General features: G+C 40.1%; 1 protein-coding gene across 1 annotated transcript in view; it reads left to right on the top strand.

The window, feature by feature from the left end:
• Positions 1-20,870, top strand: part of CD44 (CD44 molecule (Indian blood group)) — a 51,188-nt gene that overhangs the window by 11,727 nt on the left and 18,591 nt on the right. The window contains exons 2-10 of the mRNA XM_053980840.1: positions 7,612-7,777; positions 10,933-11,069; positions 12,487-12,558; positions 13,183-13,425; positions 14,296-14,391; positions 17,673-17,798; positions 18,442-18,564; positions 19,704-19,829; positions 20,476-20,595. Of these exons, the coding sequence (XP_053836815.1) occupies positions 7,612-7,777; positions 10,933-11,069; positions 12,487-12,558; positions 13,183-13,425; positions 14,296-14,391; positions 17,673-17,798; positions 18,442-18,564; positions 19,704-19,829; positions 20,476-20,595 (1,209 nt within the window). The remainder of the gene's footprint in view (positions 1-7,611; positions 7,778-10,932; positions 11,070-12,486; positions 12,559-13,182; positions 13,426-14,295; positions 14,392-17,672; positions 17,799-18,441; positions 18,565-19,703; positions 19,830-20,475; positions 20,596-20,870) is intronic.

The following is a 20,870-nucleotide window of genomic DNA, read 5'->3' as shown; positions in this document are numbered from 1 at the left end:
TTGGATAAGTGACAGAGCAGTGAATAGGAGTAAGGTCCTTTGAGCTCCAGGCTGGGGATCTGTCTGCTGAGCCTCTCTGTGTGTGTCAACTGCTTTTATCCCAAATAACTAAATCAGTCAAACAGTGAAAATCAGACTCCAGCTATAATTCTCCAGCTTTGTTTCATGTGTTTCTTCCCCTGGGTTGCATGGAACTGATCCCAACTGATTCTCCTCACAGTCCTTGTTACTCAGCCTTTGGGGTTAGACTACACACTGTACAGCCTGGAGCTCTCCTTGTATCGGCAATGTTGATTATGTTTTCATCATTTCGAGGGGGGGCACATCAGATAACTAATTGCAGACTGTGATATCACTGCCTGCAATTTTCCCCCCAAGGTGTTGTGCAGCTGTACCATGTTCTGCTAGAGTCTGAAAACCTTCAGCTCCCTATTGGGTGAGACTATTACAAAAAGACTAATATTAATGTCAGCAGCAGGAGGTTTATCATAAGTGATGACACAGTATAGACTCACTCAGGATGTTTACCAGAGCAACAGTTGCCACGCAGATAAAGTATGATTGGAAGATGCATTAGCAGATTCTTTTCTTCCTACAGCAACTGCTGAGGACTGAAGCATATTTCTTGTACTTGCATTTTGAGTGACTCTGTGAATGCTTGATTTATTAATAGCATTACCCCCACACCCATTGTTTTAAAGCAGTAGCCAGGAGAGCTGTCAGTTAAGAGACTGGAGATTTTTGTCCATCAGCAAACAGATAGAGAGACAGTGACTTCAATGATCAGTAGGCAGATTCATTAAGAACAACGATTTAGACGAAAGCCAGCAGCTTGAGTTTTGTCTCGCATCCCATTTCCAGTGTGCACTCCCAGAGGTAAGACAGAAATGCAAGGAATACTTGTATGCTGCCCTGGTCACTGTGCATATGTCCCGCCACATTTCTTTTTCACTGCAGAGATCCACGTCAGCCCACTTGGACCTCAAGGTTAACATGGCTGTCTCATGACTTTTCATGCAGTTAGCGGCACAAAGGAAAGTGAGAAAGCTACATTGTTATTTGCTTTTTTAGACTGAATTACTAGGTACCCAAATATAACTGGGTAATAGGAAGAGCTTAGGCACAACTTCAAAGAAAGTTCTGACTTTACACCTTTGGATCTATGGAGAGTCATCTTCACTTTCTTGTCACCACGCCCAGCTACTAAGAATACATTTTCTCTATTTATAGCAGGAACGCCTTGCAAGCATGCAGGTAAATCCCTTTTAAAGTGTTTTCCTGGACATTGCTGTCTTTAAAAAGCCAGGTGTGCAGAGAATTTTTCCCTCCCTGAATATCACATACCTATTAGGGATATAATTATGTGGGGTTTTTCTCTCCCATTAAAATTGTCAAGGCTCAGAACATTTTTCTATGCCAAACTGAAATGAAAATATGATATTTTAAAAAATCCCTGAGGGAAAATTTTGTCTGGGTTCCTTAAATCATCTACATGTATTACAGCCATGTAAACATTTAAACCTAACTTTCTTAAGTGATTTTATTTTATTTTATTTTATTTATTTTATTTTATTTTAATTTATTTTATTTTATTTTATGCAAATGAATTATTTAAATTTCAGAATTAAGGGTAGTTTCAAACTGAAAAACAAACCCCTTATTTTGCTTTATTTAAATATCCACAAGGGGTACTTTGAAAACCAAAAGTACAGTTTATTGCCATTAAATCTGGAAATGTATTTCCTATAAATCATTGTAGGTTTCACAACTTGGCAGTACTCCAAGGAAAGTATTTCATCGGACAGCTCCCAAGAATCTATGAAGACTTACTTTCACTGCCACTATTTGGAAAAGCCTTGCTTATGGTGCAGGTGGTCTATTTCTAGATTTGTTTCTCTGCTTTCTTTAGAGAATGATGGTTAGCAGAACGAGACTATCATAACTGGAAAAACACAAAACTAGCCACACTTAATGATGACACATGTGGCTTGATCCTTGGCGCTTTTGTGTTGGGATGGTAAAGGACTGCTGGCTTCATTTACGTGGATCTTGCAAATTTGATTTCTGAATTTTGATCAGAGTGTAGTCATCCCAGTTTTGAGTCCTATTTTCCCAGCACAGTTTTCCTTTCCTCATCAGGCCCTGAGGGATTCAAGTATAGGTGTGTTTTAATGATGTCGACACGTGTCTATTAGTGACTGTGGCTGGGATTAATGAATCATTTTACATAACCTAGCAAACAGCTATCCAGTGGTTTTCATCACTGACTTGGGCTTTAGTCCAACATCTGACATAAAGGTAAAAGCCTCTGTATCCTGTTACAGTTGTCTGGGCTGCAAGTTGCTTGAGTGAAGTTTTTTACTAATAGACTAAAAAAAAGGTAGAATACTCAGCAAATAATGCCTTCCAGGCCCATGTGTGTTGTAGTGTATTAGGTAATCACTGAATGATATTTTTTGTACATTTTAAGTTCTTGCAGATGTCAAGATGGCAGTAATCAGATTACGTAATATATACATTGACAAAATGTTTTGGATCCTGAAATGTTTTATGATTCCATCCCATATGAAATTTTGTATTCAGAGGCCATTTCCTCAAGTCAGAAATAAAATATGCATTCTTATTTAGCCATGAAGTAGTTTTCTTGAGAAACAATTAGAAAACCAGGCATAACTAGAGGCAAGAACTGGATTGTCCAGACCTCCTCAGATTTTAGGACTTATATGGCCCAATTCATAGATTTGCCTGAAGAGGAATTGTAAAGACTAGGATTTTCATTTAAATATATTTTAATCTGTTTCCAGTATGTTACTTTTTGCTACTTCATTACTAGCAAGCATTTAAAGCAGGTGATAATATTAATAAAGTAGGTATCAGTACTAAGCTGGTGGTTATTCCTGTTCCGAAGTGTCGGTACAAAATCCGGTACTCTGTGATTATAAGGAAACAATTGCCCATGTAGATCTGCCTAGAGCTAGAAATCAGTTTAATAAGTATAGAACCAAGTTCTTACAGTAAATGTAAATCCTATATCTATTAAAACTGTCGTGGGGACAGGACATTTTCATGCTCATTATCCCAATCGTGGTTTCTGCTCCCTGTTCTCAGTTTGTTTTGTCTTCCTTCCCCCCCTCCCGGCTGGCTGCTGGCTTGCTGCTTAGCTTGCTTGCTGCTCTTGCTTGCTGCTGGCTGCATGCTTTGCTGGCTCTGTTTTCCTCTCTTTTTTTCTCTGCTTTTCGCTGGCTTGCTTTTTTGCCATTTTTTTTCCTTTTCCCCGGTTTCCGTTGTTCCCTTCCCCCCCCCCCCCCCCCCCCCCCCGAAGACATCGGACCTACTCCGGGCAGGAGCTCCCCCGGGGTCTGCGAAAGAAGCTCCGTACCCTCTGCGGCGAAGAGAGATACAGCTCAACCCCTTGGACTGGTGAAAACATCTGTGGTCATCTTGGGCTATTTCTCTTGTGCTGGGGAGTGTTTTTTTGTTGTGCCTTAATAAACAAGTTTTTTCCACTTCCCCTCTGAAGGAATTCCTCCCGAACCCGGTGGTGGGGGGGAGGTTGCGGAGGGTTTGGTTTCCTATAAGGGGCTCCTTTGGAGGTGTTTTCCCCTAATTTGTCCTAAACCAGGACAAAAACAAAGAGAATTAAAACTATATGCACTGTCAAACCTCTGGTTCTGTCCCTGTTGTCAGCCCCAGTTTAGCACATCCTGGTGAGCTATCAATTATCTAGAACCACAAACTGAAAAGGAAAATCCCCACCAAAACATCCCCCTAACATTTCCTGGTTGCCATGCAATTCAGTGTGCGGTTTTACTAAGAAGTCTGTTAACACGTACAAGTCTTGCTTTTGCTCAAGTGGGCGGGGTGTTCGCAGATCTTCCACTTGGTTTGCTTTGATGTATCTCTGCAGTTGCTAAAAGAACTGCTGCCTTTTCTTTTTCCTCAAATAAAATACAACGTCCACCTTGAGAATGAAACATCCAGGTGGTGTGTTGAAAACAGTGAAAACTGGGAGTAGTGCATGAGACATCCAGACAGTATACCAAAAATCTACATGGAAAATTAATTCCAGTGGGAAGAGTTAGCATGAGTCAGTGTTACTCATTATACATAAGGGTTGCAGAATCAGGGTGGAAATGGAAATTGCACCTGGTTTCTTACAGTGACAGTTTCTAACAAGCCTCTCCTATTAATTATCAGGGTGTAACTCACACTTCTCTGAGAGGACAATGCTCTTTAGTCTATGTGAGGCGATTCTACCCCACCAGTGGGCTCTAGCTACCAAATTGTCTGGGGAATCAAAGTTAGTGATTTTGGCTGACAAGTACTAATTGAACCTGGTTTAGATAAGTGAATAAGGATAGCAGAAAAAGGTTTGCATGCAGCTGCTTGAGAGAGGGCACCAGAAATCCCAGCAAAGACAGGGGAAAATGGCCTATGTGGAAGTTTATGTTTTCCATGCTCATAAATCTCAGCACAGACAGGAGCACTCCATGGCTTTGGTTTGTGTCACCCAATCTCATGCTCTGCGTGAGATTATGGATTATGACAATTCAAACGTATTTTGTACCATTTGCCTTCTTCAAGGACTATTATTAAACAGCTGTAGCAAATCATGTGAATGAAGGAAGATAGGTCCTGTCAGGCCCCAAAGCCAGACAGCTCTGGGTGGGAGGGAAGGAGGGAAAGTTTGCGTGCTGTTGGTGATTTCACTGTGAGTCCACTCTGAGTCAGCCCCTTTGAAGCTTCAAAAATATTAAAAGGATCAGCAATATTTGTCACGCAGAATGAGTTTTACATTGCCTTAGTTCTTGGAACAGAATAAAAATCCGTCTTTTGCATAACTGTGTTAAAGCCAGCTAAGTAACATCAACATAAAATTAATGGATTTGACCTTCCCGCCCTATGGGAAAAGGTGAAATACATGTTTTGATTTAAATTTGACAGTCATGTTTCTTCCTTAATTCAAAATTACTCTGTAAGCCTCAGCATGGGAAAAAAGATTTAAGGTATTAATTTAGTTTAGATCCCATCATTTGTTTTTGATATAGTGTTTATTGGTGTGATCAGAATTTTTTTCAGTTAATTCAGTTAAGGGTCCCCATTGTTCCCCATTGTGTGAACGTTAAAATCTGAGATTATACAGTAAAAATGCTGCATGCCTGATAGCTCTGGGTTTGTATTTTGGTATTTTGTACTTTTTAAAATGTGGTAATTACTGCCTTCAAAGAGTAGATGCTGAATTTACACAATTTGCTTAGACTGTGAAATTCCATGTGAATTTTGGGTACTGCTTTAGTCCTTTTTCCATACTCAGCTCTTCACGAACAGAGTGTCTCTGCAACAGCAGTGGTGCTTTTGGAATAGTAGGCGTAGAAGATATCATCAAAGAAAACAAAGATGCTGTCTCAGCATTACTTCAGGGCACAGTGCCAACAAATTGGATGGACTCAAACCCAGCTTTGAGACCTGGGTTGCCACATTTTTGCCTGGGGTTTCCTGGACACCCATGTGATCTCTCATGCTGCACAAGCAAGGCTTCCTGGGAACTTTGGCTTTGCTGCTGTGCGTGCATGCAGTGCAGTTGGGCAGCACCCGTGCAGGTACCTCCCAGCACTGTCCTGGTGTGCAGGGCCTACTCAGGCTGAGCATTTCCATGGAAAATGTACACATGTGTAGGCATGTAGCCCACATGTAGTTCCATTAAGCCTATCTGTGTGAGTAAGCCTACTTTTTTAAAAAGCAGAAGTCTCAGTAATTGACTCTCTAAGCATAATTCTGACTATGAGTAAATCTCAGCATGGTAATAGAGTATAAATTGTAATGTTTAAAACCAGGAATGGGCTGAGATTTGATGATAGCTAAATCAACTCACTTTAAACAAAAGTGACCTTCACTTTATAATTCAGTAAATCCAGGATTAACTGCAATCAAATGGAACCCAAAGGAAGTGTATGTGGTATCTGCTTTCACAGTGAAAGCTTTTTAGAAATTAGCCTAAAATTATCAGAAAAGATGTTGATGCTCCAAGAAAATTTATCTCCAGAATCACTGAGATTGTTACTTTAAAGTAATCAAATACAACTTTGTGATCTTATCTCATAAGACATTATGGGATATTTAACATTAAGTCTTAGGCCTCACAGAGTAGGTTTTAGGAACAGACAATCAAGAAGGGAAAACTAAAGAGAAACCTTTTTCTTGTCTAGGTCATTTATGCTTAATAACAGCTATTGCCTGGACAACTTCCAAGACAATGTCAGACTTTGAATATTAAATATTTGGAGCCAAAGTAGAAGTCACTTGCATGGCAGATGTGAGAGCAGCTCCATCCTAGCAGTAGTCAAGGAGTGGCAGAAGGGCCATATGTTTTTTAATGATATATGATAATAAAAATATTAAAAATACTAAGAACTGTAATCAGCAAGACTGTTAAACAGCTCTGAAATGCAAATTGATTTTGTCTAAATTAAATGGTTTTGTCAGTCAATATACTGGGGAAGGTGGAATGGTTGGAGAAGAGTTTTTTTCCATTCATTTTGTGGGAAGGCTATCCAAGTAACAATAATGATTAATTCTGTTGCCTATGGTGCAAGTATTCAAGATTGGATGCACAGCTTTTGAGCTCCTTTGGACAAGCAAGCATCAATACTATTGGACTCCTACCTATGCTGCGAATAGTGGCTGTCCTCTCATGCATCACCCAGCCTGCATCCAGTCTGGTGTTTTATCTCCTTGAGAGTTTCCTGTGAGGTATGGAAAGGAAAGTTCCTTGAGGATTACAATGAGTAGATACCCCGTACACAGAACAACATCAATTTATGAATGGACAAAAGTAATTAAAGAAAGAGTGTGTGCCCTCAATACTATCATTTGCTTTCACAGTTGTGTTATAGAACAAAATAGACTGTCAAGCAAAAATCACATTAAGAAAGTTGCTCATTGTTTATATGTGTCAATGTAAATGTGCATGAATTGCATTTTGTGTCTTTTGGAAAAACAGTTTTTATATGTCATCTCTTTTTTTTTCAAATAGACAGTAAGGACACACCCTTTTAATATTGGAGAAGATGGGTCTATTTTTCCCTTTCTTGCACATGGAACTTCCATTAAAATTAAGATAAAAATGAGTCATGCTCCTGTTTGCACTGGAAATAATAGCTACTCCTATGAAGTGTGCTTTGCAGTTGTCATTCTAGTCCAGAGTTGCAACTGCTTTTTTTCAATTAACTCACATTGCTTTGAAGTGTCCTGTTGTTTCCCCATTTCTCTCTACAGACATGATTATTCTTGTTTATGTTGATATTATTGTTATTAACCCTTTCTTCTGCACATTAGTGTTAATGGTAAGTTAAATGTCCTAGATACCCTACAAAAACATGTTGTATTGCTGTTTTTGGGAAGGCTGGAGATTTGGCTTATGCTTCAGCCCGAAGAGGAAAAGTATGAAAAAGGTGATTGAAAGTGGCAGTGCTTTTTCTGAATGAATTCGTAGCTGGTACTTGTTGCGGGTTTGCTTTGAAAGCATTATATGAAAATAATTAATTTCCAGGTCTTCAGTGAAGTATTAGGTCTAAATTTTTAACTTTATTTTTTCTTTTCTTTTGATAACAGAATTCATTGTAAGTTGCAGATATGGAGGAGTTTTTCATGTTGAAAAAAATGGTCGCTACAGTCTCACACGATCTGAAGCAGTTGAACTCTGCAGAGCTCTCAACAGTACCTTGGCAACACTAGAGCAGCTGAAGAAAGCTCATGAGCTTGGATTTGAAACTTGCAGGTAAAGAAACTCTTGAAAACATAGTATATCATGACACCACTAGTGTAGTAGATTTGACTTACTGTAAATGCTGTGATTAGTTAAATAAGTTATATTCTATAATGAACAAAACATCTTTGTGCATGTGTATGTTTGCTCTGCATCCAGTAATAAGTCCTTGATGCATATAATTTTTTACCATTTACCTTTAAAAAAAATCATAACCTCTCACAGATAAAATCTAAAGGTAACAAAAGACTAACAGTATAATAAGCTAATTGGGAGAATGTTCAGATCCTAGTGTGTCACTGAACAATTGGTAAGATAAGTGTGTAGGAAGTAAGGACCCAATGTGAGGTCAAAGGCTGAGGATGGTGTATGCAGTGTATAGAACTCTGTCTTGCCAAGGCACAGTAAAAAGCAGCAGGTGGTACTGTGAGGGGTCAACTCTTGACATCCCAGTGAAAAAATGGCCTCAGTATTAGTGCATTCTCATAATCTGTGAATGGAGGTGTTTCAGATGACAGCTACAGTAGTTATTAAAAATCCCAAAACCACTTTGTCAAGTGACCTAATTACCTGCTGTAATTAATGATGTATAGGGCAACAAATATGGATGATACACACTCCCCAGTTTCTCAAAAAATAACTAGACCAAGAGACTAGAAGTTACAGAAAACTTTTAATTCAAAAAAATTAAGTGAATACTAATATAAAAATATGCGAGGCTGAATCCAAATTTTCTCAGTGTTTCCTCATAGTAGAGGTGCTTTGTCCCTCTGATCAACTTCATGGCCCTCCTCTGGACTCCAACAGGTCCATGTCCTTCTTGTGCTGGGGACCCCAGAGCTGGACACAGCACTTCAGGTGGGGTCTCAGCAAAACAGAGCAGAGAGAGGGAATCTCCTCCCTTGACCTGCTGCTCACGCTGCTTTGGATGCAGCCCAGGATGTGTTTGGCTCTCTGGGCTGTGAGCAGGCACCACTGGCTTGTGTCCAGCAGCTCATCCAGCAGTTCCCCCAGGTTCTTCTGGACAGGCTGCTCTCAATGTGTTTACCCCAGCTGGTACTGGTACCCTGTGAGCTATGTTTCCGTAGCTTCCTATGCCTGTGCATTTCCTTCCTGTGCTTTAGTCCCAGCACAGCCATACTGGTCTCTTGGCTTGGTTTCCTGATTTCTTAAATGGAAGGAATCCTTGAAGACCATCTCTGCCATCTCTGTCCTGCACCCTTGTCCCGGAGGACAGTTTCCCAGGAGGGCCTATTGACTATCTCCTTGAAGTGCTGGAAGTTTACTTGCCTAAAATTCAGAGTTTTGACTTTACTCTTCTCCTCATCCGTTTCTCTCAGGACTTCAAACTCCACCACTGCATGATCACTGCAGCCCAGGAGATTCATGATGGCACACCATTATGGAGTTTAAATAAATATCAGCACATTTTCAACTTTATTGCAGTCTAACTTAAACAGCAAACATGGAGAAATAGAATTTATCTTCTAACTGGCACTGAAAAAATCAGTAGACATTTCTCCAAAATTTTAAGGCTTTCACTCTGGTACCATGAAAAATAATACTGTCATCAATACTGCTTGCAACTATTTCCTGTTCTGGCATGTTCATTTCACAAATATTGTGGTGGTGGAACAGAGAATTCTTAGAGGATTCTTAGAGAATTCTTAGAGGATTCTTCCATCAGAAGTGTAAATGTAATTTAAAATTGTACCACATAAAGACTAGAAACACTTCTTGATTATGGGGGGTAAGTCCTTCATAATGCAGTAGGCATGTTCTTTTTCTGACATTAGCACATGAACATACACAGCATTCTGAATTGCCCAGCACTACACAATATTTAAAGATCAAATCCTAAAAAATGCATAGGGGTAGAGATTTCTATGCAAATTATGAGTTTTCTAAACTATGGAAAGGATTTTCTAAAGCTAAAATATGAAGGCAATTGAAAGAAGAGGGATTTTTTTTTCCCCAGCGGAAAGCTGTGATTTTTAATTAATGTTACAATTTTGCCTAATTCACAATTTACCAGAGGACAGATTTGGACATGTAAGCCATGTAGATAAGATTTCTTCCTCCCTTCCTTCTGGCCAACCCTCCCACCCTATTACTTTGATTTGTTGATCCTGTGCTAGAAGTAGTCCTTGTCAGTAAGCTCTTGCTCTTATTAAACGTGAGTAGGAGAGGAAAAATATGCTGCATATAACCATCACATGCATATAACCATCCAAATGTATGTGAATAAGATGAATCAACAGGACATAACACAAGTAGGTCAATAATGGTTTGTAAAGTGTCAGCATTGTAAGCTTAGTTGGGAGTGTGAGTAAAGAAATTTATAATTCCACCTACAAGAGTTTCAGAATTGCAAGTACCTGCACATTAGACATGAAACTCAAATGATGTTCCTAGATAAAAACCTGCAAAGCTGTGACATTTACTCCTCCCTGATAAATCATTTCTCTCAAGAAGTAAAGCAAAACCCAGACCAAACCCCAGTTTTTGTTACCATTCTATCACATCTCCAGTTAAATACATTGGAATCAATCAGGTGTTACATGATTGCAAAACAGTAATAATGTATTGTACCTTATGTAACCACAGTCTTCACTGAATTATGTGAGCTCTGTGCACAATAATCATACTATTCAACTGAAAGATACAGTAAGAATTTGTGGATGAATGATTCTTGTATTTGAATATTTTACTAGGCCGTCAGTTTATGCAGAAAATGATGTGTATTGCAATTATTCTTTAAAGTTGCTCAGGTACCATAAATTGAGCTCTGAACATTTCCGTGTGAAATGTTTTGGCGTGTTATGTCAAAGAAATGAAAATGTGAATCCCTAAAGAATGGGAATTTAGTGTCAGGTAATACAAACTCATACTGAACAAAAAGTGCACTTGCATCTCTCACTTTCACTCCCCTGATCTGAAACTGATCACCCTAGCTAGCTAATAAAACACGTATTTAATTTAAACGGGTTTAGGTCTAGAAATTAAACACAAAATTGTGTTGTGTTATGGGAAACTGATGTAGCTGCATGTGAGAAAGGAGGACTCGAAAAAGGAACAAAAATAATGTCTTCTTTGTAGCTTCTTAATGCTTGAGGTGACATCTGCTACAGTAAGTAATATGGTTTATTTACCGCTGTTCTTGACAGGTATGGTTTCGTGGTGGGGTATATTGTTATCCCACGGATCAATCCCTATCATCTTTGTGCAGCAAATAACACTGGCATTTACAAACTTTCAGCAAATACAACTGCTCGGTATGATGCATACTGTTACAATGCAACAGGTAAGGAGATGATTTTATGATGCACTTTAGAAACAGATTAACTAAAAATAACATATGTAATCTCCTATTTAAGGTACTGGAATGAAGGCTTATATAATAAACATATCCTGGTTTTTAACTGAGAAGAAATACATTTTGTCAGCCTCTAGAAGCGTATCTGTCATGTCAGCAATGACCATTTTGTTATCAGTCTGTTTTGAACTAAATCACTTTTCTAGCCTTGGGACAAACTTTGCAGCTTCAGAACAGCTCATGATAATGGCTTAGTGAAGTGAACCACTGCAGCAGTGATTCTGAAAGACATAACTGTTGTCAGCCATTGCACTCAGCTCTTCTGTTAATGCAGACATGAGCTTTACAGCCAAGAGCAGTTTTTTGTGTTTCGGGAGTGGCTGCCAACTGCAGCAAGTGCAAGGCCTGCGATGTCCATCCCAGGCCCACAGACATGGCTGCTGCTCTGCAGAATCTGTTTGCAGATTCATTCAGTATTTGCTCAGGTAAATCTCCATTTAGACATGAGGCAGCTGGACAGCAATGTGCATCAGCAGCAGACCACTTTCATCTAAAGTTTTGGACTTTTTAATAGTTGGAGATATTATAGTAAATTATTAGGGAAGTGTATATAGTCTATGACAGATGCTGAACACACTGCTTGAAAATAAAATCTAAACTAACTTCAAGGATCTTGAATTTCAGTAGATTGTAACATTCGTAGTGGAAGCAGAGAGTTCTTACAGAAAGTTGTCGGAAAAGTTCATTGGTTATTTGAATGCAGTGATATTTTTTTATTTTGTTCTTGGTAGTGATATAATTTAAAATCTCTGCATTGGTGTAGTATCATGTGAGTTGCCATTGTCTGTCACTCACCGATGACTGTTCACAGATGACTGCATTGGTGATGTCCATTCCCCCCAGATCTTTATAACTCCTCCCAAGTGTTGTTCCCTACCAGCAGCATGAGCAGGTAGCTCTTACACCAGCTCCAAGTGGGGCACTGCAACCCACAAGAGCCAGCAGTGCTCACCAGAGCAGGGCACACGCTGCCTCTGCCAAGCCCTCTGTGGAGGGGACAGAGTCTTGCCAGCTAAAAAAGATTAGAGTTGCCACTGCCACAATGACAGTGGGTCTGACTGCATTGAAATTGTGTCATAAGGCTGTTTTAACTGGCATTGATTGCAGACATTTTCTGGAATGTTTATGGAAATGGAGAATCTCATTGTTAGGTGACAGAACAATCTCGAAGTGCCCCACATGGAAAGGTGGTACATCAGTGAATAACATTTGTTTGGAAATTTGCTTTAAGTCCTCCTCATCTGAAGCTGATGTTTTGTCATTATGTACAATTGATGTAGGTATACATGTGATTTTTTAATCCATCTTTTTCAAATTAATACTTTCTATTTTCCTTCTTTCACAGAAACAGAGGAAAAAACATGTGAACCCATTGTAAAAATAGATACTTCCTTACTCAGTAATCAGGATGAAACAGGTATTGTACTGATTAGAAAGACATGCACTTGCTCAATTTTTAGTAACTGGTTATCTTATTTTTACATAAACAATCACTAATACTAAAAAAGCCAAGCCAAACATTAGAAAAAGAAGTTAAGAAATGTTCAATAGAAATTAAAGCAACTAGTCTCTTGTCTTCCCCTAAAGCCTATGGAATTTGGTTTATCTCAGGGTACCAAACATTTTTTATATAGGTATTTGACATTTTTGGCACCTCAGAGCTACTAATATCCCTTTGACATAAAGGAATTTGCTTAAGACTGCAACCTTCATACATCTGATTTGAGCTGTTAGAAAAGCTGCTGGAAGTTGAAAAAAGGCTCATAATAAATTATTTATTCCAACTCTGATTGACTTTACAAATGTCAAGACATTATGTTAAAATCAAGCAGTTTGATAAAAGTAAGTGATGCAAGTCAGGCCCTACAAATGTGAAAAATATACAAATTAGCATATATGCATTAGACATATTTTAGTGATGTATTATCTAGGTTAGATAGGAGGGCAAAAATGGGTGGACTGGTGTTAATCCACAGGCATTACTCTTTATTTTAGCTGTGAAGCTCCTCGACATTAATTCTGTTCAATTCCGTTTCTGCAGTCATTGACAACGCAGATGGCTCCCGTTACAACGCGGATGGCACACGTCACACCAGTGGAGAGTCCTCAACCTCAGGGGTGGATGATGAAAATGCAGGTAGTGGATCAACTCATGAGACAACTCCCATGGATGCCTCCATCAGCAGGTCCAGCACCGCATATTATGGAAGTCCTACTCCAGTCTCACAGCTGCCAGATCATTCTTCTGGAGGAGGTGAAAAAGGAATTCCTGGAAAAGACTATGGTAAGCACAGTAGGTTGACACTAATTTCATGGGACTCCGCCAAATACAAATGCCATGTTATTTTCTACTTATTTAATCTTTTATGTTGTTTGTGTGACTGCAATTTTCGGAGGTCTGAAAGACTTGCTCCCATTTAACATTAGGGATACAGCTATAAGTCATCCTCTAAGTACAGTAAAGCTTACTGTGTGACTACAGGCTTTTTATCAAATCACCAATAAATTACCAGTAAAGGATACCAGTATTTTGCATCACTATCCTCATTACATACTGAAATTAATTAAAAAAAGCAAGATCATTAGGATTATAAAATTACTTTTCACTGGTGATGTACTCATGGCATGTTATGCTTGTTTTGACATGTAGCTAGCACCATGAAAGGTAAATCCTAAGACTGTCTTGCTAAGGAACTAGGATCAGAAACATTCCCCACATTCCCCAAGGTGTGTGCTGTGTATTTCTGTTGATTGCTGTTCCAGCTGTTACCATCTCTGCTTGCATGCATAATCAAGATTTTTGGACTAAACCTCAGAATATATCTCAGCAGAGGGGAATATGAATAACTTCACTCACTGCTATAGAATCCCTGTCCTCATGTCATACAGGTACAATGAGATCTTGTATCACATAAACAGATCATTGCCAGAATGTTCATTATCACTGTAATACATTCTCCTCTTCAAATGATCTGTTTGGGTGATATCCTTACTGTGTTAGTGAGATAAGCTTATGCGGGGCTTGCATCTTTCTTCTCTCTTGGACCAATAAATGAAGTAATGAAGCTTGCAGGGTAGAATAGTTGAAGTATTTGTGAGTACTGTATTGCAACTGAGCTTATGAAATAGTAATGATTTATCCATCACCATACAGATAATGAATTGCCATCTGTATCACCTGACATCTCTTTGGGGACGGTGGCTGGTGATTTCCATGAAGGAGATGACGGAGAGTATCCTGCAAGTACTAGTAAGATTTATGTTTCGTAATAACTACATTACACATAGATCACATTAAAACTGCTCTCTTCTTCCAGAAGGGCGTTCTGGTAAGTCGTGAAGTATACAACATCTCAAAAATTGGAAAGACATTGAAATAGACTACTTTCTAGACTGGTTAAGTGAGAAATGAACTTCACTCTCTGAGACAAGGGGAGCAAAATCATTTACAGTATGTTTGCTTCAATGCTTGTACCTGAGCTCAGAAAGATTGCTGTTTTGGGTTTCCCACAGCTGGTTTATCACTTTATAAGGAATCACAAATTAGTACAACCTATTATCACTTGAAGTCAATTTATTTCTGAGGTAGAAAAGGATATTTTTGTAGATTAGTGATGTTATTCTAATATATTTGTGTTTGTGAATGTAGATAATCCGTGTCAAAACCACGGCCTTTCTAACCAAGGCAGTGCTTTATATGGTAGTTCCAGCTACCAAACCATTTGTGCACTGCAAAAACTAATTTCATCCTTGCTGTTGTCAATATGCATAAGAAAAACCTGGGGACTGTGGTGGCTCCACAGTCTTTGAAGACCCAAAAGAACAGTAGACATTTTCTCTTCTTTGTCCTTAAATAGCTTTACTGAGTTGGAAAAAACTGCTTGTGAGGTTTTTATCAAATATATAGTGCACAGCAGCTACAATAAATAAAAAGCTTTTGAAGTCCTCATCCACATTTTAAAGTGGTAATAATATACATACGTTCACACTAGGTCTTATGGTTAGAGTGATAAAGATCTTTGCCTCAGAAAATAAAGTGAACCTAAAGGGAGAACATTTTAATTATACAGAGGAAATCTACAGAGTCATGTTGTAGTAAAGATCAAACTGATAGAAATGAAAGTTCCTTCCCACTGGCTCTTTTTTTTCCCCGTGAGGGGAATTCATGTTGCTTGATTGCCTGTTGGTTGCTGATAGTTGGTCATATGTTCTGAGTGACTTGGAGAAATGGTGTCCTCATCACTGTATTTAGAGGAAGAATGATTGCATGCAGTACAGTTAGCAAAAGCTTTGCTAAAAGACATAAATTATTAAACCCAAGCACCTTTTCTCAGAAGAAAAAGGCGTTACCACATAAGGCATTAGTAACGCCTTATAAGCATGTAGATAGAAAAAGAAAAATTAGGTTGATTTTACCCCAAACCTTGAAAAAAGTAGAGAATTTTCTGGTGCTTGTTTCCAGTGAAAGCTTTTGTTACAAAATGTTGCCTGTAAGGAGTGGAGTGTTCAGAAAATCCCACCTGGTAATAGTGGGGAGTTTGGTTGACTCTGGTGGTGATTTTTCCTTCCTATATGTTTGCTTTTGTGTGCACATGTGACTTAATGTTTCCTTATGCTGGTGTTTCTGTACCCACTGCAAAAACCTGTGCATTGTTTCTGTACAGGAAAGCTTTCTGTTTTCATTTTATTACTTGATAATCAAACGTATTGGTCCTGAATATGTATGTCCCTTCCTCTTGCTAGCAGTTCTCTCTCATGGGCAAGACTGTTTTACAGAGGGAAAACTGGAGATATTTAAGATATGAAAAGATCAAAGAAACTATAGAGCAATGTGATGAAGTGTGTCAATACTGATAAATGTGTATCACAGAAGTGATAGTATTGGCATGTTTGTTTACAGGGGTAGGATTGATAAACTGGTTCTCTGGAGAAAAAAAAATAAAGATAATGAAAGTAGTGCTCCTGGGCTTTTCTGATAGCTTTGGTTGTTATCCAGCAACATCACTTTAACACAGAAATGTTTAACTCTGTGTTTAATTTAGTTTAATTTTACTGCATTATAAATGAATCCGTAACCTAGCACTCCTTTTAGAAAGATGTAAAGTATATGCTGTGCATCTCTCTGAGAAGTCATCAAATATTCAGTAGCACAGGAAATAGTGGCATGGAGAGCAGTCCAAAAAAGAAGGAATAAAGCCATGTCCCAATATCTGTTACTTAGTTTGTATAGCAGTGCAGGCTCAGTGGTATATCCTGGCCACAATTTAATTTTCCAGAGAAAAATCCCACAGACAGAGAAGTAGAAAAATAAGAAATAAGTAAAGAAAAGTATTTGTTGTATATCTTCAGATAGATGACTGAAAATCCATCTATCTATCTAATTCTGTAGTATGTTAAAGTGAGAAACAAAATTGGTGGCTCTCCACTGTACTACAGTTCATTTGTAAAGTTAAAGGTTTTTTAAAAGATATCTAGCTTAATATAAAGAATTCTGCATTATGGTTTGAAATGAGCAATTTGCACAGCTCCTTCAGATGATACATATTCATTCTTTCTCTGGGTTTGGACATCACTGGTGGTGTGCTCCATCAAGTTAATGGGCCACATCATCAACAACAACATCAGCGCTTTACCATTGACTTTCTCTCCTTGCCCAAACAGGTTTAACTCTTTGTTATAAGCAAATGTTAATTCACCTCTAGGTGTGCCATGAATCAGATGTAGGACTCTTACTGATTAATGAGCTATGTACATGAACAGTAACTCTGATTTTTTTCATCCATATGTGATAGACACATTTATATCTATTTGCATACCAATACCAGTTTGGATGCACAGTGGAAGAAAAGGCTGTAGATTCCTGTAATTTTTCAAAGCAGAAACATCTTTCCAATCAGAAATATCTATCACAAACCTGTAGAACTTAATATTTGAAATGCTGTTTTCTGAGGAAATGTGGTGGATTGGTAATGTGATAGGAGTAAAGCTGCGCCTCTATCCCTGTAATATACTAATGCCTACCTGGAAAGTGGTTCTGGTGTAAAAGTAGCTGCCAGCATCAGGACAAGGGGAGTGCATGTGCCTTTTGAATGGAATGGCCTCAGTTCTGAGCTCAGGTGCTTGGCTTTGTGGATACTTCTTTCACCTTTTGATTTATCATCGTCTTGGTGGATGTTCCCCCATTCTGGGCTCTATTTCCAGGACTATCTACTCTCTCCTGCTGTCAGAGCCTGTGAGGAACTCATTAACTTGATGGAACGTGGAGGGGTGAAAAGCCCCACAGGGCTTTTTGGTGGCTGCTCTCAAGGGAGCATGTTCTTCACTGGGACTGCCAAAAGTGCTTGCATCTGGCTAGGCATTGGAGGAATGTAATGACACCATGGGTTCATACATTCGCCCTGCTCTCACATCCATCTCTGGGCATGAGCATGCTCAAGGTGCTGGTGCTGGTGGACTTGACTTTGCTGGAGGAAAAGTTGCTTCTCAAGAAATAATCACAAGATCTTGGTTCAATGAGCCATGTCCTAACAGCTCCAGGGCCTCGTCATGACAACCTGGAGAAAACCACCACCCAGGCTTGGTGGAATCCGTTCCCAGACAACTGGTGGTGGTCGAATCCTGGAGAGAAGATGCAAGAACCCACGCCAGCAACCAGGGGTAAAGAATGCCATGCTAAGATGCTGCTTTGATTAGGGGCTGAATGAGCAGAGAGCAGGGTAGCAAGGTTAAGTGGAATGGGAGATGAATATGTGGCATTTCTCACTGCTGTTCATTGCACTGTGCTTGAAGTAGGAAAAGCAAAGTCCTGGGCACTCTTTCACGGACTGTACACGTGGTAGCAATAGAGCAGTTGTCCACACTGTCCATGTGCCATGGAGGCATTCTGCCTGTCTGAAAGGGATGAGTATGGGAGTTGTTAGGTAATGTTCCTGGGTCTTTCCTTCTTCTGTTTGGATGCAGTTTAGGAGCAGACTGTTCCAATGAGAAGGACTTGTAGGAGAGAGGAAGGAAAGGATTTCAAGCCTGTTCTCTGCTCTACCTTCTATATGCTGTGAACATGGAAAGAGTCCTGAAATGTATCTAAGAGCTCTAGAGGGGCAGCTTCAGCAGGGCCATGGCAGAGTGGTGAAACCCTTGTGAGTGAAAAGGCCAGGAGCAGCAACAGCCCTTGGGAAGCATGGGGCTGTAAATTCTCCTGTGTGATTGTAGGGCTGTGAGTAGGGGAGGCAGGAAAGCTGAACTGCCACCCACAGAAGGCCTTGTGGGTTAGGGCTTCATGGCAGATTTAACATCATCACAGCAGATGTGACCTCCAGTGGCAGTGATTCAGATGATGAAGACTCTTCTGAGGAGACAATGTACCCCACAGTGTTTCCAGGCTGGGGCAGGAGTGTGGCCGAGGACGAGACTGCTCGGAGTACGAGTAAGGAACTTCTGTTGTCTTTGGTTGGTTTGTTCTTTTTCCTGTTCTACCTGATGTTTCTCCTCCTTAGATGCACATATATTGTTTAAAAACTGGATGATCTCATCAGGTCTTTTTCAAACATGGTCGTTTCTCCCATGTCACAAAAAAGCCCAATTTAGAAAGTTTGGGCTCCATATAGCTGGAAGAGCCACTTTCTATTGATTCTTGAATTGTTGTCTTCATTCCCATTTGACTTGTGGATTTTCCTTGTGACTTCTTGGGAGTCAAGGACTGATTTCACTTTGGAGGGAATTTCCAACCCCCTACAAGTGGCACAATTATTTCTCTTTGCCTGCCAAAAACTAAGTGGCTTGCTGAGCATGGAGGATGAAAAGGTTGTAGATTCCTGTAGTTTTTTAAAGCAGAAATATTTTTCAATCTGTAAATACTGAGCATATGTGTCCTGCTATTTGATATGCCATGTTCTGAGAATAGGCTGTGCATTGGTAACGGGATACAAGTAAAGCTGCTTCTATCTCTCCGTGCTGTACTGATGCCTACTCTGAAAGGTGTTTCTGGTGTGCATTTAGCTGCCAGCATTAGGTCAAGGGGAGTGCATGTGTCTTTTGAGAGGAATGGACTCAGTTCTGAGCTCAGGTGCTTGGCAGCATTGGCTTCATGGCCTTCTCAGTAGAAGACCAGTTTGCTTCTCTGGGTGTGCTTATCTTGGGTATCCCTTTTGCCTATCATGGATACTTCTGACATCGTTTCTATGAGATTTTATGTCATCTTGGTGGATGTTCCCCCATTCTGGGCTCTATTTCCAGGACTATCTACTCTCTCCTGCTGTCAGAGCCTGTGAGGAACTCATTAACTTGATGGAACGTGGAGGGGTGAAAAGCCCCACAGGGCTTTTTGGTGGCTGCTCTCAAGGGAGCATGTTCTTCACTGGGACTGCCAAAAGTGCTTGCATCTGGCTAGGCATTGGAGGAATGTAATGACACCATGGGTTCATACATTTGCCCTGCTCTCACATCCATCTCTGGGCATGAGCATGCTCAAGGTGCTGGTGCTGGTGGACTTGACTTTGCTGGAGGAAAAGTTGCTTCTCAAGAAATAATCACAAGATCTTGGTTCAATGAGCCATGTCCTAACAGCTCCAGGGCCTCGTCATGACAACCTGGAGAAAACCACCACCCAGGCTTGGTGGAATCCGTTCCCAGACAACTGGTGGTGGTCGAATCCTGGAGAGAAGATGCAAGAACCCACGCCAGCAACCAGGGGTAAAGAATGCCATGCTAAGATGCTGCTTTGATTAGGGGCTGAATGAGCAGAGAGCAGGGTAGCAAGGTTAAGTGGAATGGGAGATGAATATGTGGCATTTCTCACTGCTGTTCATTGCACCGTGCTTGAAGTAGGAAAAGCAAAGTCCTGGGCACTCTTTCACGGACTGTACACGTGGTAGCAATAGAGCAGTTGTCCACACTGTCCATGTGCCATGGAGGCATTCTGCCTGTCTGAAAGGGATGAGTATGGGAGTTGTTAGGTAATGTTCCTGGGTCTTTCCTTCTTCTGTTTGGATGCAGTTTAGGAGCAGACTGTTCCAATGAGAAGGACTTGTAGGAGAGAGGAAGGAAAGGATTTCAAGCCTGTTCTCTGCTCTACCTTCTATATGCTGTGAACATGGAAAGAGTCCTGAAATGTATCTAAGAGCTCTAGAGGGGCAGCTTCAGCAGGGCCATGGCAGAGTGGTGAAACCCTTGTGAGTGAAAAGGCCAGGAGCAGCAACAGCCCTTGGGAAGCATGGGGCTGTAAATTCTCCTGTGTGATTGTAGGGCTGTGAGTAGGGGAGGCAGGAAAGCTGAACTGCCACCCACAGAAGGCCTTGTGGGTTAGGGCTTCATGGCAGATTTAACATCATCACAGCAGATGTGACCTCCAGTGGCAGTGATTCAGATGATGAAGACTCTTCTGAGGAGACAATGTACCCCACAGTGTTTCCAGGCTGGGGCAGGAGTGTGGCCAAGGACGAGACTGCTCGGAGTACGAGTAAGGAACTTCTGTTGTCTTTGGATTGTTTCTTTCTTGATTTTCCTGTTCTACCTGATGTTTCTCCTCCTTTGTCACCCATTTATTTGGTGAAAATTGGATGGTCTTCTCTTCAGCTTTTCCCTTCAGAAATACCTCTTTTGTGGCTGGAAATTTATCTCAGGTCCCTAGGATTAAAATATTGTCTGTTCTTTGACTACTTAAAATTAGTATCTCAGTTTCATGTTTATTCATATGTTTGCATTTACTCATGATTTTCCAAGACAAAGAAGTTT

The sequence above is a fragment of the Vidua macroura genome, chromosome 6 (genome assembly GCF_024509145.1).
Source record: "Vidua macroura isolate BioBank_ID:100142 chromosome 6, ASM2450914v1, whole genome shotgun sequence".
Classification (NCBI taxonomy): Eukaryota; Metazoa; Chordata; class Aves; order Passeriformes; family Viduidae; genus Vidua; species Vidua macroura.
This window is presented reverse-complemented; position numbering and strand designations above follow the sequence as displayed.